The 23,898-nt window shown below is 40.2% G+C and overlaps 1 protein-coding gene and 1 long non-coding RNA gene across 10 annotated transcripts in view; one reads left to right on the top strand and one right to left on the bottom strand.

Moving 5' to 3' along the window:
* LOC111873279 (sodium-dependent nutrient amino acid transporter 1) overlaps nt 1–23,898 on the bottom strand; it is a 105,046-nt gene that overhangs the window by 28,507 nt on the left and 52,641 nt on the right. For 6 of the 9 annotated variants that reach the window (XR_002844369.2, XM_023867858.2, XM_023867856.2 and 3 more), the window contains one exon: nt 1,726–1,977. Coding sequence is in view for 8 of the 9 variants with exons in the window: in XM_023867858.2 (XP_023723626.1) it covers nt 1,726–1,758 (33 nt within the window). In the remaining variant the exon portion in view is untranslated. Of the gene's footprint in view, nt 1–1,725; nt 1,978–8,930; nt 9,230–10,659; nt 10,837–20,470; nt 20,701–23,898 lie in introns of those variants that run through there. The other 3 variants (XM_023867860.2, XM_023867863.2, XM_023867861.2) reach the window with 3 other exon arrangements.
* On the top strand, nt 17,056–22,497 carry LOC111873280. Its single transcript, XR_002844370.2, has 3 exons — nt 17,056–17,226; nt 21,962–22,113; nt 22,275–22,497. It is a non-coding gene; the product is annotated as an uncharacterized LOC111873280 (long non-coding RNA).

The raw sequence follows: 23,898 nt of genomic DNA, 5'->3' as shown, positions 1-23,898 counted from the left end.
TCTTTTTCTGTGGCGCTACAGCCCCAATTTGGGCCTAGGCCTACCTCCATGAAACTCTCCGTTTCACTTCGGTTTACTAAGTCTTAGACATACGGTAGGACTCCTTGGGCGAGCGATCAGCTCGTCGGAAGGCCTCTACCTGTAGACAAACACAGAAAAACGCACACAAACATCCATGCCCTGAGTGGGATTCGAACCTACGATCCTGGCTTCCGAGCGAGCGAAGACAGTGCATGCCTTAGACCGCTCGGCTACCGTGACCGGCAACACCTTATTTGATACGTATCTGAAAAGTAATGGGAGTAGCATGTAACGAACCATCGAAACAAACTGAATATTGGTGATATTTCAGGAATGTCGCCCAAAGTTTACATTAGAATTGAGACATGTTTCCCATTAAGTCACCAAGGAATGAATGCATTTCCCCTGGAACTCTGTAATATGATGATATAACCAATAGAGCACAGTCTACTGCACTTGAAGTAGAGAGCGGAACTCACAGTGGCATCTGTTCAGTGACTCTTTCACAGGTACGAAAAAGGATAAATGGAACATGTGAGGATCTATGATGATGGACGCAGACGGTACCCATTATCTCGCAGTCATATATTCTGGTCTGCGATATCTGACTCACGAGAAACTGCGCAGATTTGCATTGCATTCTGACTTCTTTCGACTGATTCATAGCAGCGGTAGGATGATTCATCATTGACCAGCCAGTGGGCGGAATTCTGTGGAATTTTCATATCCTGTAACTTCTTCTAGCGGTTTTCCATTGAATTTCATCTGCACCATTCACTCCCAGGGAGGGTTGTATTGATTTTTCGTCTCGTAAAATCGCCCTGTAGCAGATTTCGATTGAAATCTGATACCCGATAGTCACTCTAGGATGAGTTCCTGCTGAACTTACAGATTCCAGTATGAAAACTTTAATCTGGTGTTAAATCTGATATAGTGCAATTTGAAAATATAATATATTACTAGAATCATATTTGTGTTGAAGCGGAAAGNAGATTTCTTATATTTTTTCTCCTACCCTGAAGATGGAGGCGATACGTTCCTCCGAAACGTCGGTTAACACCACATATACACGGTGCCAAATCCCAGAATACTGCTTTCTTCATAGTCACCGCCGTGAAAGCCTCAAATCTTATATATAATAAACAGTTCTTTCTTCTGGGATATAACTCCATGTAGTTCACTAAAAGCCAACAGAATTTTAGGATGAATATGTCGTCTCCATATTCGAAACTGTAGTATAAGTCAAGCAAGAAATCAGATAATGCAAACACCTTGTTTGTTTCTTGCTTGAATTACTTTTCAATTTTAAGACTTATTTCTCCGAAACCTCGGGTGACTTTGAAGTTACTAAACGGTGCTGTATTCCAGAAAATACGCGTAGAAGCCTTCATAACCACTGCTGTGAGAACCTCAAATCCTACAACTATGTAAAATAGTCCGTGAATGATAAATTATCCTTAAAATCAACATTTAATATTTCACAACCACCTCACTCGACTAAAGTGAGATACGTGTTAAGGATATGCAAATATTTTGGACCTGTTTCCATGACTTCATAAATAAGTATTTATAAATTAATGGCAGGGTATTTTCAAAACGACAAGAAAACTGCAAGACTTTAAAATAAATAAATAGACCATTAATGTCTACAAATATATTCCTAAGATCTCCTATAACTATAACAATCATACAAATAGCACTCACCGTCGAATTCCCATTTTCAACGTCATTCTTCATTGTGGACTATAATTTCTCTCCAAAGTATTATAAAATGAATTCTCACTGACGAAATTATACCTTATCACAATTTCTCGATGTTTTATTCAGCACGTCTTGATACAAAGTATCATTACTGGCGAATTTAAAGCAACCAAGTAGTGCAGGAGTCAGCTCTGTGTTTGGTTCGTTATGTCAGGCAGTACTGCACTGTTGCAACCGGTAGGAAGTATACAGAACCTGTGGAAAAAAAAATTAATTTAGATTCTCTGGCGGAAATATTATAAGAGACGAAAGATTAAAAATGGTGTACACAAATGTTTCGAATATGTTCTTAACTATAACAGTCTCGTCTTTATTTCGTGTCTCCTAGCAGAGGGAAGGGCAATCGAAGTCTGTAATGAATATCTCGGTAAATAGAAATAATGGGAGAATTTAACATTTCAGACCAAATACGCGCTAAGACAACAGGAATTCCGAATCGTCTGTGATGAAGCCCGTACGCGCAGGGGGTATATTAATGACTGACGGACTGGGCGACCACATTTCGATTCTTGGCAGGAACAAGAATTTTTCTCCTCGCACCGCATTCAGACCGGTTATGAACCCACCAAGTATCTTATCCACTAAGTGTTGGCGCTAAAGCGGTAGTTACGCACCTCCGTCCAGTTCTCAGTGTAACAGTGCATGGAATTAGCATCTGTTATGGAATGAGGTGCTTAATTGAGCACAGGGACAATTTTACCTACAGTTCTGGGCATGAAAATGTACGTGAAATTGTTAAATGTTTATAGATATTGTTACATGACGCCTGAAAGTCGGAATAATAGAGCCAGAACCAGGAGTCAATTGCTAGACAACGGCTAGCTAAAACACCTTAACGAGGCAATGAATACGCTTGTATAAATGAAAGCGCTGCCCGGAGGTTTCTGCTCTTCGGTGGTAACGGATGAAACAGAATAACAGAGGAAAATCAACTGTTCTACTTGGTGATCTATATTCGGTCCGCATGAAGTTACCTCGGTCCGAGATTCAAACATCCAGATCCAGAATTCGAGAGAGTAGAGATTCTTCAAGATTCATTCGAAAGTCATCGTTCATGGCAGTTGAAATGTTACCAAGCGACGACTAAGCAAGCAGACGTTGAAGAATTATTTTATGTGCTATAGTTACCATAATTTTAGAGTGATGTAATTAATTATAATTATGACTCCTGAGTAGCCAATAAATCATTCCAGTAATCCAAATACTGTCTACAAGTCACTGATACACGTGATAATATCAAATTTGTTACGAAAGTTTAACATGTCTTAAATAAGATTACTTCCGATTGTTTTTATGTTTTTCAGGAAAATAATTTATGGACACACTCATTGCTTTGAAGCACCCGGCCGAATGATAAAGGTGTTGTTATTTCTGCTGTATAAAAATATTTTATCAGCTGCTGATGTTGTGCATTTCCGAATGAGATATGCATGGTACAGTGAACATAAAATCGGGAGAAAGCTGTAGTGGCGCTTTTTAAATTAGGTCTACTGTCTTGGTATTGACACAAAGCCTAAGGGAACTGAGAGACTCATGAGAAACCTGTCAGGATATGTGTTCCTCAGCTGGGATTCGAACTCGATACTACATGAGTGCTAATCAGGCGCTGTAATATTGTGTAATATCTGTAATATCTGAACCGACACTGACTCGGATGTACGACTGTGGAATTATAGGCAATCCTTCATCATCTTCACAGTCATTTTCTTCTTCTGCTTGCAAAGACCACAATCCTTATAGCTTGTTCCAGTTCATAATTCATTCTAAAGTAATGCATCATTTTAAGTATTTTGTAGAACTTCTCGAGAGTTATTTCTGTTCACTTGTACTCTTCTCCAAGCATAATTAGAATGATCAAGTCAAGGAGGATGAGGTTGCCAGGTCATGTAGCACGAATGGGGGAGACGAGGAATGCGTATAGGATATTGGTGGGAAAGCCAGAAGGAAAGAGACCACAAGGAAGACCAAGGCGTAGGTGGGTGGACAATGTTCGAATGGATCTTAGAGAGATAGGATGGGATGGTATGGATTGGATGAATCTGGCTCAGGATAGGGACCAGTGGAGGGCTCTTGTGAACACGGTGATGAACCTTCGGGTTCCACAAAATGCTGGGAAATTCTTGAGTAGCTGCAGAATTGGCGGCTCCTCAAGAAGGGCTCAGCTCCATGAGTAAGTAAGTACAGAGGCTCGACCTACACAGGACAACACAACGCAGAAGTCCGACAGCGGAATTCGAGTGGATCAGTACAGAGCTGCTACTACAATTGTTTGAAGACAATGGTTACTGTAGTAAAACTAAATTTCGTCACGTGTCAGCAATCAAAGGTTAACTTAACTTCAGGAGCTTTACTATATGCAATTTATCTTCTGTTGAGCAAGACCATTATTTTTTTTAAAATTAACATGTAAACTAAACACCTGTTGTCTGGAAAATAACACGACATTAAGACGTAGTTGTACAGTTTATGATATGCCATTTACAGTTCCTAGTAACTGAAGGTTTTTGTTACAAGTTGTTTCAACAAGATGCATGAAAGTGTGTCTGGTTGTCCGCACGTTTCATAATTGCTTAGCAGATTTGCATTCAAGTGGTACTTTGACATTCAAACCAGGATTTGTTGGGATAGTATGGTTTCGGCAGACAAAGAGCCCTATTAAAATGTAAATTTTCGTAAAAAAGAACAACCAACACAAATCCATATAGATTCGATTTAGTGCAGAGTCTACTTAAAATACATATTTTGATAAACGACGAAACATATAGGAAAGTAGTTCAGGTATTTTAGTGAAACGCTATAATTTTTCAATAAAATACTTATATAAGGTAAAATTGTCCCTGTGCTTAACTAATTAAGCACTACGCCATGAAAGCGTATAGGGTAGTTGATGTATAGATTCACTTTGTCTTGACCTCTGATTAGCTGGAGGTGAGTGGTCAGCTTCACGCCCCGGCCGCTTTACCCCCGGATGAATAGCCCCCGGTACCCATTGGATAGGGTGTTGGGTGGATCATAGAGCCGGTCTGGACGACATGGAGAAGCGAAAATTCTTGACCACACCGGGAATCGAACCCCGATCCTTTGGTCGTCCAGCCAGTATCCAGTCGCTGTACTGACTGCGCTATCCCGGCCAATAATATACTTATATCTGTAATAAATAAAATTCCAGTTGAATAGGAAACATGAAAATCTCCCCAATTTATCAAGAAGGGAATATCTTTTTGTAGAAATATCCAGGAAGATTCTGTGGTCCACTGAACCTCCCCATCAAGAAGGGGAATCTGGGTCTTATGGACTATCGGCCCACTTCTCTACTCTGGCTCCTCTTATGATGACGAGCATGTCTTCTTCAGTCATCACAAACAAATATTTCGAGGACGCCAGCTTCCTGTCCTGATTTCCGCATGTCTGGAGAAGGCGCAGTGCTAATGCACTAGTGGCAGAGACATTTCAATTCCTCAGGATCTGATGATGTGATTACAGTCCTGAAGGTCCAAAGGACGTGGTTTCTCTTATTTGGGAAAAAAGAACAATGAAATCTGTTTTCTCTCCACAGGTGTCGGCGGGAGTTCCCGAAATGTGAAACTGACATTCAGTTGCATCGCAAGCCAAGGTCTGGAGCCTCAATTCGCACGAGCTCTAGGCCATATGCTACTTCAAACACTGGGGTAATTACACTCCAAACGTCATTTAGGATTTGTTAAGTTACATTATTAATTACGCTATTATCACTGATTACTATTCATTTGCCACGTTGCCACTTATTACTACTACTGACTAATTAATTAATTGACTGTAGATGTGAATAAATAAAGGCGGTCACGTTTACGTATTTAAACTCTTGATTACATTAGCTTAATGAGGGAAGCACTACTGTCGATAATCAACATAGGGTTCAGCTGTAAGCTTATCTTCACTTTAGAAATTTCCGAATATAAAAACGTTTCCAATTCCATTTGGAATATCCTTATCAGTAAGTTATTCTACAACAGTTAGGGTAATTACAACCTTCAATACTTTACATATATTGTTCTTCTTATTCAAATATACGAATTCTCGTTTCAGGTCTGCTGCAATCTGATAATGACGTCTAAATTTCTGAATCATTTTTATCCATTTGGTAGGATTCATTCCAAGGGGAGATCAATCCATTTCAAAGCATACGGAAGAAAACGCTAACATACAACCATGCTCGGAATAGGATATGAAACGGCGACCCCAGTGCTTGAGAGACCGAAGAAGGTAGGAGTGTCATTCTGATTGGATAGATATTAATTCTTTCAATAAAATTAGATTCATTTAATCTCTCAAAGTTCACATCCTATCCTATTTATACCAACAGTGACATCTCTTCACGTACAGTACTTACTTGCTTACTTACTCATGGAGCTGAGCCCTTCTTGAGAAGCTGACATTTGTGCAGCTATTCAAGAATATCCCAGCGTTTTATGGAACCCGAAGGTTCATCACCATGTTCACAAAAGCCCTGCACTGGACCCTATCCTGAGCCAGATAAATACAATCCATAATATCCCACCCAATCTCTCTAAGATCCATTTTAAAATTGTCCACCAACCTACGCCTTGGTTTTCCCAGTAATCTCTTTCCTTCTGGCTTTCCCGCCAATATCCTATATGAATTCCTCTTCTCACCCATTTGTGCTACATACCCTGCCCACCTCATCCTCCTTGACTTGATCATTCTGTTTACACTTGGAAAAAACTACAAGTTATGAAGCTCCTCATTATGCAGTTTTCTCCAGCCTCCTGTCACTTCATCCCCCTTCGGTCCAAATATTCTCAACACCCTCAGTCTATGTTCCTCCCTTAATGTCAGAGACCAAGTTCTAGAGGATCAGTCCAGGTCCGAGGCTTTGTGTACATTTTCGTAAGAAGCTTATTTTCTACGACGAGTAATTGTTAGCCCCACGCCCAACCTCCAAGCTGGAGGACCACTTCTTGTCGGCTGTTCACGACTGCTTATTCTATATAGTTGAAGCTACCCTCCATATCTGGAGGCCGTCTCCTCCATCCGCAACCTGAGGACGCGTCATGCCGTGGTGACAAGGGATCCACAATTCGAGTCAAATTAATATATCCTTTTGAAAATAAACATTTTTATATTTGTGTGTAATACAAATATATACTTCCACTTCCTTCTTTTTCTTAAGGTGGTTTAAAATCCTTCTTTTCTTCTTTCTTTCTATCAAAATTCTAGGCTCCTTTATTGTTTCGTCCGTACGGTCAACATTTTCAGACCTCCGCAATATCATTAGACTCGCTGTCCTAATTGTGTGATATCCCAAACTACCAATCTTATCCCCCTTAGGCAAAAGCAAATTCCTCTGTACTTCATTTCAGAACATTTGCCACTCACGTTCCTCTCTCAAAATAAGTGTCTTGCAGAAACTTACATTTCCCAACGAGGATTAGCTGTATTTCTCTATGAACTTACCTATATGTTACTATGTATCAATGACGTCATTACTTCCGGTATGCAAGCCACATAAAAAAGAAATTCTACCATCTCATTAGTCGAGGCCGTAAGAAACCGTGCGCAAAGTGTGGCCTTGACCAACCAAACTCTCTTGTTTGATTCTCGCTGTATGAAATGGAGCTGCTTGTGGCGTTTCATTAGCATTCTGTTGCGATCGCAGAAACGGCTGCTGTTTAAGTCAATAGCTGTAATTACAGTGGAGCTTTAACGGGTTTTCCGTACTATCATTACATTTTTTTCTTTGGCACTACAGCCCCAGTGGGCCTAGGCCTACCTTCATGAACTTCGCCGATCACTTCGGTTTTTCTAAATCTTACACACTCGGTAGGACTCCTTGGGCGGGTGATCAGCTCGTCGCAAGGCCTCTACCTGTATACAAACACAGAAAAACGCACACACACAAACTAAACATCCATACCCTGAGTGGGATTCGAACCCACGATCCGAGTTTCCAAGCGAGCGAAGACAGTACATACCTTAGACCGCTCGGCTACCGTGACCGGCATACTAAATATTTACTTCACTAATATTTACGTTATGCATGTGCACTGTTTACATTTACATGAAACTCTTTTCTTTTTCACTTCCATGCACCAGTTTCCTCCGCAATGCATACATTTGTTGCACCCGCATCATTCGCGCTTTTATAATTAGAGAGTGGCAGGTTTTCAGCATCAGATACGGGCCTATTCTTTATACCGGCATGATTTAATCAATGCATAGGTACTGGCATTACTGTAGGCCAGAGGAGGTGCTCACGCCGCAATGACTTCTTTTCCTGTGGCATGTCCTTTGTTCAGATATAATTGCAGACTGCAGCAACCAGCTCACGCTGGTTTCTCGCTGGCGGATTTTTCTACCTTGAAGATGGAGGCGGTACGTTCCTCCGAAACGTCGGTTCACACGAGATGTACACAACACCGCATTCCAGAAGACGGCGTTCTTCATAGTCACCGCCATAAAAATCTCAAACCTTATAACGAGATAGTAAGTTCCTCCGAAAATTTTATTGTATTCGTATTTTATGCTTTTATTTAACGACTTTGCTAGTAGAGTAAAAGGGCTGAATAGTAGTGATCACTGAAATGGAAAGAATGTAGAAGGAAGTGGAAATGCCTTATGAGATACAGAGTGCGTCAATGAATCGAGCGATTTGGCAGCGGTGTTTTGTCCTGGATCGGTTGGAGTGGGGAGGATGCTACTACTACTGCCTAGCAGCCTACTTCAAAGCGTTTTAGTTGCAATGGAGCCTTGGACTGGAGCACAATATGCTTTTGCTGTGAAAGCATTTTACAAAATCGGTGACAGTTTCGTGATCGCTCAGCGTGAATTTCGAAGAGAGTTTGGTATTCATCACAATCGTGCTGTTTCATCTGCCCATGCCATGAAGACCTGGGTTCAAAACTTTGAGGCTACTGGTTCTACACTAAAGAAGAAAGGTGGTAGCGAAAAAACAGCACGTACACCCGAGAATCTAGCGGCAGTGAGAGAAGCGATTGAACGAAGTCCACGCCGGTTTGCGCGTCGACACGCTACAACACTCGGGCTGTCCGAAACCAGCGTCCCATGGATTTTGCACGAAGGTCTCCACTTCTACCTCTATAAAATTCATATCTCTAGATATGGGGACATCATAAAGCCAGCCAGGTCACCTGATCTTTCCACATGTGATTTTCTTCTCTGGGGGGTATCTGAAATCCCAAGTTTTCAAAGCTCCAGCACCCCACGCAGTTCAGGAATTGAATCATCGAATTCGGGAGGAAGTTGAACGAATTCCAGTAGAGATTCTGCAAACAGTAATGAGTGACTTTAGGAAGAGACTTACCGAGTGCCTACAGTGGAATTGTGGTAATTTGTTGGATATTATTTTTGGGAAAGTGATTCTATTCTCAGAAAGTTAATTGAGAAAACCCAAATGCTTTAATGTTTTCACTGTATTCATATGAGATAAAATCAAATAAATGCAATAGTTTACTGTTCATAAAATGTTTAAAATCGCCCAGTTCATTGACGGACATACGACCCCGTCAGCACACTGATGGACTGAGTAAAGTCACGAAAAATCTCAGTCCGTGTCACCATCGAAACTCGAAGTGTGCGCAACACCGACGTAAGCATGGAACACTGCCACTTGAGCTACGGCTCTGATATTGTCTGCAATCAGGAGAATCTTCAGTAAATAAAAACAGGCCAGCTCCGTCTTTTCAACAACGGAAATTACAAATTACCATAGAACTTCAGACTACAAACACAAGATATCTCAGCTATTTCTAAAAAATCTTCGTAAAGAGAAATCTAAACGGGCTGTGTAGCTAACAATATTAAAAGTGGGCTATACAATGTAGGCCTATATTTAACATGCATTTTCGGCTGACGGAATTAAAATAAAATAATTAAGACTATGATAAACACTTCCCATACAATAAGCAAATATTTAATTCGCAGGAAACAATTCACTGCGAGATAATAATATTCGAATTAGTGAAGGAGAAAAAATTATATAGGTCTACTGAATTACCAAACAATCAGTTTCAATTTATCTGTTAATAATTACATACTAAACGAAAATTATATATTATACAGGATGTATCACAACCCAATGGCAAACCTTCAGGAATTGACCCCTCATATAGAGAGAAGAAAAACGTTTATGACATGGGTCCGGAAATGCGTATAATTACAGAGTAGTTATTGTGTCTGCACGCCGGTCACGGTAGCCGAGCGGTCTAAGGCATGCACTGTCTTCGTTCGCTCGGAAGCCGTGATCGTGGGTTCGAATCCCACTCAGGGCATGGATGTTTGTGTGCGTTTTTCTGTGTTTGTCTATAGGTAGAGGTCTTGTGACGAGCTGATCACTCGCCCAAGGAATCCTACAGTATATGTAAGATCTAGAAAACCCGAAGTGAACGTAGTTCATGGAGGTAGGCCTAGGCCCACTGGGGCTGTAGTGCCAAGGAAAAAAAATATGTCTGCACGTCACTGAAAAGAAATGGCGACATGAGTGCTTTCTATCGGTGGGTCGGCTTTTCACTGGGAGGACAGCTCCATGATTATCATGACGTCACGTGTGATTACTTCCTGATAAATTTTCCTCTGCCAATCTTTTCAGGAAAGGAGTGTGATGCTGGAATTCATGCAACAAAGGACCACAATAGCGCCAGAAATGTACTGCGAAACACTGAATAATCCACTAGGACCATTCAGAACCAAAGGCGAGGAATACTGACTTACGGTGTAGCGCTCCTCCATGACAATGCGCGTCCGCGTACGAGTACAGCTGCTCGCACTGGAGCACTGCTGGAGCATTTCAACTGGGAGTTGTTTGATCACCTTCCTTAGAACTCTTATCTCATTCTGAGCGACTGCTACCTATTTACGTACCTGAAGAACTGGTTAGGATCACAACACTTCAACAATAATGAGGAGTTGGTGGAAGGTGTGAAGACGTGACTCAGCTCACAAGCGGAAGACTTCTTTGAGACAGAAACACAAAAACTTATTCCCCGATACAAAAAAAAAATGGCTCAATTCTGGCGGCGAATACGTCGAGAAGTGGCTTAAGTATGCACGTATTTTTCGCATAAAATAACTTTTTTCTCATTGCTTGTTTTGTTAACAGCTCACCGGAGGTTACTTTCCGAATAATCCTCATGTATATATACTATATTTACATATCCAAAGTCATATCGTAATAGAGCATCACATTAAGAGAATAAGAAAGAAGTGATTTTAGCGGACTTTAAGCTCAATAAAAACTTTTTCACTTCTACATTAACTGCGATTTTGTCAGAAAACCATAGTTCGTTGCTAAAGATGCAAGTTCGAAAAAGTATTCATAACATATCTTTTTTTTTTTCAAAAACCATTGATAAGCACAAGATATACAACGGAACTTTATTCCTCATAAATCATTATTTCATTTTATTTAAGTGTTTGCATAAATATTCTGCAATACATTTTTAGTGAGATGCGGGCAGAAATCTATATACGTGAATTCTTGCCAGCTCATTCCGATCTAAATAAAAATCGAAACATCTCGTAGAATTCTGCGGTATGAAACCTCATTCAAATCTGCCCAGCGGTTCTTGAGTTGTTCCGTGCCTACAGACGGACGAACGGACTGACTGAGCTGAATAGCTAAATTCGCAGGTACTCCGTAAATTTTCGAAAGCGTCTAGAAACGTTTGTGAGTATAAATGAACTATCGATCAAAGAGAAAGGACGCCGTACACAAAGGGGTTTCAGAATGAAGGCCAGTTTTCTGCATCAATCCGGATCGAGATGCAAGGTGATCTACGTGTACACGTGACTCGCAGGAGTGTTCTGCACCTTGCAGCTACTCGTTCACATTGTGACACGCAAGGACATGTTCCCCTTCACGAATCGAAGCTTCACTGTGTATTAATGTTCCTCATGGTGGACCAACCGCCACATTCACTCTTACGCAGCGCCTGTAGAAGAGTACGGATACCTTAACACAGGAGCCGGGATAGCGCAATCGGCATAACGACTGGCTACCGGCTGGACGGCCTATGGTTCGGAGTTCGAGTTCTGGTAGGTTCAAGAAGTTTCTCTTCGTCACGTCGTCAAGACAGCTCTGGGGTCCAACCAACCTCCTATCCAATGGGTACCGGGGGCATTTTCCGGAGGGGGGTAAAGTGAGTGGGGCGTGAATCTGACCGCTCACCTCCAACTAGTGCAGAGGTCAAGAAAATGTGGAACTATATATCCACTCCCCCATACGCCTTCATGGCGTAGTGCTTAATTATTAAGTACCGGGACAACTTTACCTTTATACCTCAACACAGAGACTCGCAGTCCAGAGTCCATTTTGCGTTTGGTTAACCGTGGGTTCAGTTACTGCTTCAGTCTCCTAATTTAATTAAATACTTTCATATTCGTCTTCGGCTATTATATATTACTGGGCATCAGTACTGTACACATCTTGACCGATTTTCAGGAAAGTTTGTATATATGTTATTCAATTTAACATGTTTCCTCCAAAAACACTAACGTGGCGGCGGTGAAAACTTATGAGGTGGGGATAATATCATTGCCCTTCAGCACATGGGCTTTACATGCTGTAAACTTATAGGCCTTTGAAAAAAATATCTAAAGCACACAAAACTTATGAAGGTAAGTTTTGGGGGAAATGCAGCTTCATATTTTTAGTGTGATGGTGGTGGTGATGATGACACGTCTTGAATGTTTTTCGAAAATAAAATAACATCATTGTTTTCATAACGGCACGTTTCCGGTACTGATAAACTGCTAGAGATGTAGTTTATTTTGTTTCAGAACGCATAGCACAGACCCACAATTCAATTCAGACAGACAAGTAGACAAAGACACAAATGTAATGTGTTAACATCTTTCATTATCCACACTACAAAGAGGCCTTCACAATTGGTTGTTACTACAGGTTATATAATAAAAGCTAATAATTACAGCATATGTCGCTTTGGGGATGTAGGACGTCCCACAGTCCTCAGTCTCTAGCCGTTCTAGAGCTTAACAAACTCCTTTGTCGTTTTCTTGTACCTAGATAAGGCACAATGAAGCTAAACGAGTCCTGTATTAGAGACTTTCCGAATCGATGAGGTAGAAGAAGTTAACTGCAATAAGAACATATTTTGACTTCCTTTCTTAAAACAGATACAGGAAGGTCATTTAAGTGCTTGCATATTTCCCCCCAAAGAGCGTAACAAGCTGATGGATTAGCCTTCCTCGAGTTCGTTGAAAATTTATCAGCGCAGTCTCTCCCGCTAAAATTAGTGAAAGAGAAGACCTGTATGGATCAGGAAAAGAACCCAGCGCCCTTCAATGTACGTTCGCGATGTAGAGCTGTCCTTACACAGTGGGAAAATGTTGGAGTAATAGACGGAAACGGGGCAGACTGACAGAAGGAATTCGGCTGTTGTATGCACTTACGGATAATAATAGAAAGTGAAAACGAAAACTTCTGAGGACGCAGTAGTTTAAAGTTTGTCGTTGTTACGAAGTGTATTTCCTCATCATATCCTCAGTTTCCATATTCCCTTCAATTCCCAGACAGCTAAGAGGTACTTCAGCCAGAGTTCGGAACGTTATGACTAGTGCTTCGAATACATGTTCGCTCGAATACATGTTCGCTCGAAACAGTTTGCACTGTTAGGAGACTGTCCCCAACGACACTGTTGCATGAAGGACACTCTTATCTAAGTCAATCAAGCATTCTGATTTTTCTTCTTTCTTCACTTTCATTGTTANTTCTACCTTGAAGATGGAGGCGGTACGTTCCTCCGAAACGTCGGTTCACACGAGATGTACACAACACCGCATTCCAGAAGACGGCGTTCTTCATAGTCACCGCCATAAAAATCTCAAACCTTATAACGAGATAGTAAGTTCCTCCGAAAATTTTATTGTATTCGTATTTTATGCTTTTATTTAACGACTTTGCTAGTAGAGTAAAAGGGCTGAATAGTAGTGATCACTGAAATGGAAAGAATGTAGAAGGAAGTGGAAATGCCTTATGAGATACAGAGTGCGTCAATGAATCGAGCGATTTGGCAGCGGTGTTTTGTCCTGGATCGGTTGGAGTGGGGAGGATGCTACTACTACTGCCTAGCAGCCTACTTCAAAGCGTTTTAGTTGCAATGGAGCCTTGGACTGGAGCACAATATGCTTTTGCTGTGAAAGCATTTTACAAAATCGGTGACAGTTTCGTGATCGCCCAGTGTGAATTTCGAAGAGAGTTTGGTATTCATCGCAATCGTGCTGTTTCATCTGCCAATGCCATCAAGACCTGGGTTCAAAACTTTGAGGCTACTGGTTCTACACTAAAGAAGAAAGGTGGTAGCGAAAAAACAGCACGTACACCCGAGAATCTAGCGGCAGTGAGAGAAGCGATTGAACGAAGTCCACGCCGGTTTGCGCGTCGACACGCTACAACACTCGGGCTGTCCGAAACCAGCGTCCCATGGATTTTGCACGAAGGTCTCCACTTCTACCTCTATAAAATTCATATCTCTAGATATGGGGACATCATAAAGCCAGCCAGGTCACCTGATCTTTCCACATGTGATTTTCTTCTCTGGGGGGTATCTGAAATCCCAAGTTTTCAAAGCTCCAGCACCCCACGCAGTTCAGGAATTGAATCATCGAATTCGGGAGGAAGTTGAACGAATTCCAGTAGAGATTCTGCAAACAGTAATGAGTGACTTTAGGAAGAGACTTACCGAGTGCCTACAGTGGAATTGTGGTAATTTGTTGGATATTATTTTTGGGAAAGTGATTCTATTCTCAGAAAGTTAATTGAGAAAACCCAAATGCTTTAATGTTTTCACTGTATTCATATGAGATAAAATCAAATAAATGCAATAGTTTACTGTTCATAAAATGTTTAAAATCGCCCAGTTCATTGACGGACATACGACCCCGTCAGCACACTGATGGACTGAGTAAAGTCACGAAAAATCTCAGTCCGTGTCACCATCGAAACTCGAAGTGTGCGCAACACCGACGTAAGCATGGAATACTGCCACTTGAGCTACGGCTCTGATATTGTCTGCAATCAGGAGAATCTTCAGTAAATAAAAACAGGCCAGCTCCGTCTTTTCAACAACGGAAATACAAATTACCATAGAACTTCAGACTACAAACACAAGATATCTCAGCTATTTCTAAAAAATCTTCGTAAAGAGAAATCTAAACGGGCTGTGTAGCTAACAATATTAAAAGTGGGCTATACAATGTAGGCCTATATTTAACATGCATTTTCGGCTGACGGAATTAAAATAAAATAATTAAGACTATGATAAACACTTCCCATACAATAAGCAAATATTTAATTCGCAGGAAACAATTCACTGCGAGATAATAATATTCGAATTAGTGAAGGAGAAAAAATTATATAGGTCTACTGAATTACCAAACAATCAGTTTCAATTTATCTGTTAATAATTACATACTAAACGAAAATTATATATTATACAGGATGTATCACAACCCAATGGCAAACCTTCAGGAATTGACCCCTCATATAGAGAGAAGAAAAACGTTTATGACATGGGTCCGGAAATGCGTATAATTACAGAGTAGTTATTGTGTCTGCACGCCGGTCACGGTAGCCGAGCGGTCTAAGGCATGCACTGTCTTCGTTCGCTCGGAAGCCGTGATCGTGGGTTCGAATCCCACTCAGGGCATGGATGTTTGTGTGCGTTTTTCTGTGTTTGTCTATAGGTAGAGGTCTTGTGACGAGCTGATCACTCGCCCAAGGAATCCTACAGTATATGTAAGATCTAGAAAACCCGAAGTGAACGTAGTTCATGGAGGTAGGCCTAGGCCCACTGGGGCTGTAGTGCCAAGGAAAAAAAATATGTCTGCACGTCACTGAAAAGAAATGGCGACATGAGTGCTTTCTATCGGTGGGTCGGCTTTTCACTGGGAGGACAGCTCCATGATTATCATGACGTCACGTGTGATTACTTCCTGGTAAATTTTCCTCTGCCAATCTTTTCAGGAAAGGAGTGTGATGCTGGAATTCATGCAACAAAGGACCACAATAGCGCCAGAAATGTACTGCGAAACACTGAATAATCCACTAGGACCATTCAGAACCAAAGGCGAGGAATACTGACTTACGGTGTAGCGCTCCTCCATGACAATGCGCGTCCGCGTACGAGTACAGCTGCTCGCACTGGAGCACTGCTGGAGCATTTCAACTGGGAGTTGTTTGATCACCTTCCTTAGAACTCTTATCTCATTCTGAGCGACTGCTACCTATTTACGTACCTGAAGAACTGGTTAGGATCACAACACTTCAACAATAATGAGGAGTTGGTGGAAGGTGTGAAGACGTGACTCAGCTCACAAGCGGAAGACTTCTTTGAGACAGAAACACAAAAACTTATTCCCCGATACAAAAAAAAAATGGCTCAATTCTGGCGGCGAATACGTCGAGAAGTGGCTTAAGTATGCACGTATTTTTCGCATAAAATAACTTTTTTCTCATTGCTTGTTTTGTTAACAGCTCACCGGAGGTTACTTTCCGAATAATCCTCATGTATATATACTATATTTACATATCCAAAGTCATATCGTAATAGAGCATCACATTAAGAGAATAAGAAAGAAGTGATTTTAGCGGACTTTAAGCTCAATAAAAACTTTTTCACTTCTACATTAACTGCGATTTTGTCAGAAAACCATAGTTCGTTGCTAAAGATGCAAGTTCGAAAAAGTATTCATAACATATCTTTTTTTTTTTCAAAAACCATTGATAAGCACAAGATATACAACGGAACTTTATTCCTCATAAATCATTATTTCATTTTATTTAAGTGTTTGCATAAATATTCTGCAATACATTTTTAGTGAGATGCGGGCAGAAATCTATATACGTGAATTCTTGCCAGCTCATTCCGATCTAAATAAAAATCGAAACATCTCGTAGAATTCTGCGGTATGAAACCTCATTCAAATCTGCCCAGCGGTTCTTGAGTTGTTCCGTGCCTACAGACGGACGAACGGACTGACTGAGCTGAATAGCTAAATTCGCAGGTACTCCGTAAATTTTCGAAAGCGTCTAGAAACGTTTGTGAGTATAAATGAACTATCGATCAAAGAGAAAGGACGCCGTACACAAAGGGGTTTCAGAATGAAGGCCAGTTTTCTGCATCAATCCGGATCGAGATGCAAGGTGATCTACGTGTACACGTGACTCGCAGGAGTGTTCTGCACCTTGCAGCTACTCGTTCACATTGTGACACGCAAGGACATGTTCCCCTTCACGAATCGAAGCTTCACTGTGTATTAACGTTCCTCATGGTGGACCAACCGCCACATTCACTCTTACGCAGCGCCTGTAGAAGAGTACGGATACCTTAACACAGGAGCCGGGATAGCGCAATCGGCATAACGACTGGCTACCGGCTGGACGGCCTATGGTTCGGAGTTCGAGTTCTGGTAGGTTCAAGAAGTTTCTCTTCGTCACGTCGTCAAGACAGCTCTGGGGTCCAACCAACCTCCTATCCAATGGGTACCGGGGGCATTTTCCGGAGGGGGGTAAAGTGAGTGGGGCGTGAATCTGACCGCTCACCTCCAACTAGTGCAGAGGTCAAGAAAATGTGGAACTATATATCCACTCCCCCATACGCCTTCATGGCGTAGTGCTTAATTATTAAGTACCGGGACAACTTTACCTTTATACCTCAACACAGAGACTCGCAGTCCAGAGTCCATTTTGCGTTTGGTTAACCGTGGGTTCAGTTACTGCTTCAGTCTCCTAATTTAATTAAATACTTTCATATTCGTCTTCGGCTATTATATATTACTGGGCATCAGTACTGTACACATCTTGACCGATTTTCAGGAAAGTTTGTATATATGTTATTCAATTTAACATGTTTCCTCCAAAAACACTAACGTGGCGGCGGTGAAAACTTATGAGGTGGGGATAATATCATTGCCCTTCAGCACATGGGCTTTACATGCTGTAAACTTATAGGCCTTTGAAAAAAATATCTAAAGCACACAAAACTTATGAAGGTAAGTTTTGGGGGAAATGCAGCTTCATATTTTTAGTGTGATGGTGGTGGTGATGATGACAAGTCTTGAATGTTTTTCGAAAATAAAATAACATCATTGTTTTCATAACGTCACATTTCCGGTACTGATAAACTGCTAGACATGAAGTTTATTTTGTTTCAGTACGCATAGGACACACCCACAATTCAATTCAGACAGACAAGTAGACAAAGACACAAATGTAATGTTTTAACATCTTTCATTATCCACACTACAAAGAGGACTTCACAATTGGTTGTTACTATGGGTTATATAATAAAAGCTAATAGTTGCAGCATATGTTGCTTTGGGGATGTAGGACGTCCCACAGTCCTCAGGCTCTAGCCGTTCTAGAGCGTAACAAACTCCTTGGTCGTTTTCTTGTACATAAATAAGGCACAATGAAGCTAAACGAGTCCTGTATTAGAGATTTTCCGAATCGATGAGGTAGAAGAATTTAACTGCAATAAGAACATATTTTGACTTCCTTTCTTAAAACAGATACAGGAAGGTGATTTAAGTGCTTGCATATTTCCCCCCAAAGAGTGTAACAAGCTGATGGATTAGCCTTCCTCGAGTTCGTTGAAAATTTATCAGCGCCGTCTCTCCCGCTAAAATTAGTGAAAGAGAAGACCTGTATGGATCAGGAAAAGAACCCAGCGCCCTTCAATGTACTTTCGCGATGTAGAGCTGTCCTTACACAGTGGGAAAATGTTGGAGTAATAGACGGAAACGGGGCAGACTGACAGAAGGAATTCGGCTGTTGTATGCACTTACGGATAATAATAGAAGGTGAAAACGAAAGCTTCTGAGGACGCAGTAGTTTAAAGTTTGTCGTTGTTACGAAGTGTATTTCCTCATCATATCCTCAGTTTCCATATTCCCTTCAATTCCCAGACAGCTAAGATGTACTTCAGCCAGAGTTCGGAACGTTATGACTAGTGCTTCGAATACATGTTCGCTCGAAACAGTTTGCACTGTTAGGAGACTGTCCCCAACGACACTGTTGCATGAAGGACACTCTTATCTAAGTCAGTCAAGCATTCTGATTTTTCTTCTTTCTTCACTTTCATTCTTATACCATAATATTATGAGATCAGCTTTATCCCAGCCTTCTGAAATATCTGAGTGAACAGCAGATGAAGAAATTCTTACCCGAGAGAATGATATTTTCAGCTTATATCAGAGATCATACTTATAGAATACAGTGTAAAGTAAAGTAAGTAAAAGTAAAGCTCTCCCTGTAACAGGCCCATAGGGTTGAGAGACGTTGAGGTTCCCACATTATCTAGACAATCGGCTCAAAGATGGCGGTAAGATTGTACGAATATATTCTTAGCCGATACAATATTTAAGATCATATGTAAGGAAACAAAATGCAACATAATTGAATTTTATCAGAAGGTTCCTTTATTAACCAATGCATTGGTCTATGCACTTTTTTTTGAGATATTTACTCATCTGGTATGTCACGAAAACTAAGTCCAAACCGAACATATTGCCGTAACAGTAACAATGTAGATATCTATTCGTAATATATCCGATTCGATAGTCCGTAGATTCAGCGGATATTCTGCCTGAGGTTCTTATGGATTTCCTCAGTCCGTCCAGGCGGATAATGGGAATATATGTAATCTTAAATAGGCCTCTACCGCCTCGTTTCAAGTCTTTATACTCACTATTCACAATCGTTCCATATTATTTTGCACCACATAACCTCTGCAATTGAAACAAGGTTGTCGAATAACCTAACATCTTTGTATAAATTTGATATTGAATTTTAAATTGATGTAATATCAATTCCACCGCTTAACATAATGTACTATATTTTCAAATGCAGACTATTTGTGAAGTGTAAATAGAATCAGTGTATTTTTCAGTATTTCATATAATTCGTGCATAATATAATTTAACTATTAGATAACAGTAATAGGTAAATTATAATGATAATAAAAAAGTACTAGGGATTTTAGGATCTGATTCAAAGGCGGTTTCTATAAAGTAAATTAAGTAAAGCTATCCCCGTAACAGGCCGTGAAGGCCCACAGGGTTGTGAGACGTTGAGGGTCCCACATTATCTAGACAATCGGCTCAAAGATGGCGTAAGGTTGTCAGCCTTACGCGCCGGCCGCGCTTTACTCCCCAGGAAAATTATTTAATTAATTCCTGGTACTCATTTCTGTTAGAGGCTGAGTGAATCCCAGGGCCATAGTGCGGCCGGAAGGATGGAAATGTAAAGTGATACTGGGTCCATTTCAAAAGTTTTGAATATTTGCAAAACCTATTTGCATATCTCACCTTTGTTTTCTTTCTAATAGCTATGCCCCATTCTCAAGATGGTAAGTAAAATTATAAATAGCTATATTACTCAAATTTTGTAGTGAAAATGTTCATCTATATTTTGGATTTGAGGGTTTGACGTCGATAATATTTAGTTTCGTAGAAGTTTTCAACATTTCAAATAACAAGGTGTAGACTTTTACCCTGAAGATGAAAGAAACACGCTTCTACGAAATATTTTTTAAGATCTACAGAACTACACGGTATCATAACCTAGAAGATCATATTTTGAATTTGTCTGTATAATATCAGTTATAAATAATTGTCGTTTGTGTTGGTCTTGGAATTATGAATAGATACAGACCTGATAGCCTGCTCTTTAAGGCTGCATGAAGCCTAACCGCATAACATTTGTCCGACACTTCAAAGTAGCACTAAGCAGAAGATGGCACGACAACATTCTCAGCTTTCACCCTTCTGAACTCGAAGTCCCTTAACAGTACACAATGGAATCACAGATGATCTGCTTTCTTGACAATGCCGACACAACCATTTCTGGGTTCCAGACGAACTCTCTGAGCTACAGTCCTTGGTGACGTTCGTGACTAAGCTTATCTTAATTGTGTTTGCACCTTGGGCTGAATTGTTCCTCATACTTGCAAGTCACTACAAATGTAGCGAGAACTTCTACGAAGAAATGATCGCCTATTTTCTTTTCACTTCACACTGAATACTTGATAGACAAGGATGTTGTGTATTAGTTCCCGTGTGAACGCGTTTACCGAGCCTTTGCCTAGCAACGATAGGGAGGATACACGTACAGACACACAGACATCTCATAAGCATAATTCTATTTGATTCAAAATAAAGAAAGTAAGCTAGAAATTAAGACAAGCATAGGCATGTAGGTGTTGAATGATGGAAGGATTGTAGATTATTTAATGACGTTAAATCAATTTAGTCATTTTTAATGAGATGATGGTCGTGTTCGATAAAATTAAAATATTGGCAACGGAGAGATAATGAATATTTCACAGAACTGTCTGGTATTCGCCTGAAGAGACTGAGGCAAACCACGAAAAATCTCATAGCAGTTTGTGTTCCGGTTCAGACTGATCTGATAATGAACTCTCGTGTTCCAAAGTGTTTGTGGAACTTGTCGACAAAACGAGCATCTATTTGTCTCTCAAGGGCAATTTTCTGCCATGGTAGACTAGCGAGAAAGGTGAAATGAGACATTGAAACATAAGCGAAAAGTCTAAATATATTAATAATGTTCATTACATTAAGCATGAACAGAGTGACCACAACTTATGAAATCGAGCACCCACCCGTCATTGTCATGACTCAAAGATTACACCCTGCAGGGCCAGTTCGCCTCATATCTCGTAGTGTTTGGGTTTATAACTTACTGACATACATATTTGACAAAGGAAGTTACAAACCACAATAAATATCTGTATTCTGTGCTCTATTTCAAAAGAAAAATCATTGACATATTTAATTTTGAACAACACTAGACAATGATGCTTTGAAGTAGACGGAGATTGAGAATGTTAATAAAGGAATCATGTTTGTTACTCGTTACCTAATTCCTCACAAAACAACTATTAACACAGCTCAGAATGTAATTACTTAGACGAAACTGTGAAGTATAGAAGCTTTTTTCATGCACTCAAGGCTATTTCCTATAATTGACCCTCTCCACTTACCACAACAATTTATTTATAAATTCATTATAAGGCACATTTGGTTTCATCGGTCATTTTCCAGTGACTCTCAGATCGTAGACTTTACACTACTGTCCCGCGTATGATTTGTAAAGTAAAATAAAGTAAAAACCGTTTGTTCATAGCAGTGCGTGGGCAGAGAAGAAGAAGTGAAGGAAACGGTTAAAGACTGGCTCATTGGACCGACGGCAGAACCTACGATGCAGGAATAGAGAAACTCGTTACACGATACATGTGCCTGAATCTTCAGACGGATTATGTAGAAAAGTGATTTAAGGTCTGTAGTAATGATGAATATATTTTTTTAATTTATTAGTTTATTTTTTAATCACTGATCCGTCTCTAATTTCTGGACGATCTACGTACACCATGAAACTTTCCGTGTTGATACCCATACCTTACTAATTTCTAAATGTATATATGTGAAATTGTTCGCAGGTATCCAAGTCTCTTTCTTCAGACATAATCTTCAATTGTCCATCGACTCTTCCAATTTTCCGTTCAAGTTGTGTGTCCACGATATGTTCCGCATATTCTGATTTTTCCTTATTGTATTTGTATTAGACCGCATTATGGACATTGTCTTAATAAGTAAAGGAACTGTCTGCAGAAAGGTAAGGTAAAAGTTGAAGTTAAAGTTATCCCTGTAACAGGCCGTGAAAGCCCATAGGGTTGTGAGACCTCGAAACTCACAGATGGGGGTAAGGTTGTCAGCCTTAAGCGCTGGCAGCTCTTTACCCCCCAGGAAGATTATTGGTATCCATTTCTGTTAGAGGTTGAATCGACCCGAGGGCCATAGTGCGGCTGGAAGGATTAGATAAATTGAAAAATCCACCACATCGGGACTTGAACCCGAGAACTTCCGGCTTGTAGGATAGTGCCTCAACCAACTACGGTTATCCAGTGCCCATTCTGCAGCAAATTCTTCTATAATTGATTTTAAGCACAGTGTTAAGGAAACAATTGTCTGACCAAAATAATGATGGAGGCCGTATCAGTAAAGAAATTCTTAACCGTCTTGATGGACAAACTGAACCTTATCCAATTACAAATTTTCTAGAATGAAAAGAAGAAGAAATAATTTTCCCGGTAAAGTCATATATGTAATATATTTGTTTTAACATCGATATGGAGCTGTTCCCCCCAGCAGAGGAAGAAATATATAGTTCTAAACAAATAGACGACACCCCTTGTGAGGTGGAATAGAATTTCACCAAAATAACAACAAAAAAAACAATACAAAATTGTAATAGATTTTATTTCATTTTATTTTATTTTATTTTATTTTATTTTATTAAGTGGACTACAGCGTGTGATTTTACTGCATATTAATGCAGTGTAACTGTTTTGATATATTAAGACACCTAAAGATGGCCATTTAAGGCCGAATCATGTTGTGTTAATGTATAAATGGTAGCAAAAGGAACAATTGTTGCATGATTGACGGACTGTGTTATACATAGGCGTTTTATGATATCCGATAATCAATTTCGTGTGTTTCCAAACTTCTTGCTAAGAACTGTATTAACAGTTCTGATGAATTTCGAAAGTTTATTTCAGTTTCACTAGCGTAACATTCATTGCGATGTCAACTGGAATGCTCATGATTTGTAACATAAGCTTCCATATTAACTTCCACGCGTTTGCTCTTATTCTTTTGCAGTTCTACGTGTTATCAAAAAATACGTCGAGGCAGACATTTAAGGTCCTCGGAAGAACATGTACAAATATTCAAACGTAAACGCTCCCTTTATATAGCACACTACAATTCACACATCCAAATTAAAATATTATCAGCACTCACAGAATATACTCGTACATGATATATTGAACCAAATACGAGTACTACTCGATCATTTGTGACGTATCACAGAATTCCATGCAATGTGTTAACGCTCGATAATTCGTTGTTAATCTCACCAGAAATTGCGTAATTTCAGAGCTTTCATCCGACGGTTTATTACTTTATACATAGGGCCGCGCCATAGCTCAAGCGGTTAGTCGCTGGCTTCTTAACACGGCGGCCCGGGTTCGATCCCGGGTCTGGTCAAGCGGGATTTGT

The sequence above is a fragment of the Cryptotermes secundus genome, unplaced genomic scaffold (genome assembly GCF_002891405.2).
Source record: "Cryptotermes secundus unplaced genomic scaffold, Csec_1.0 scaffold131, whole genome shotgun sequence".
In the NCBI taxonomy this organism is placed as follows: Eukaryota; Metazoa; Arthropoda; class Insecta; order Blattodea; family Kalotermitidae; genus Cryptotermes; species Cryptotermes secundus.
This window is presented reverse-complemented; position numbering and strand designations above follow the sequence as displayed.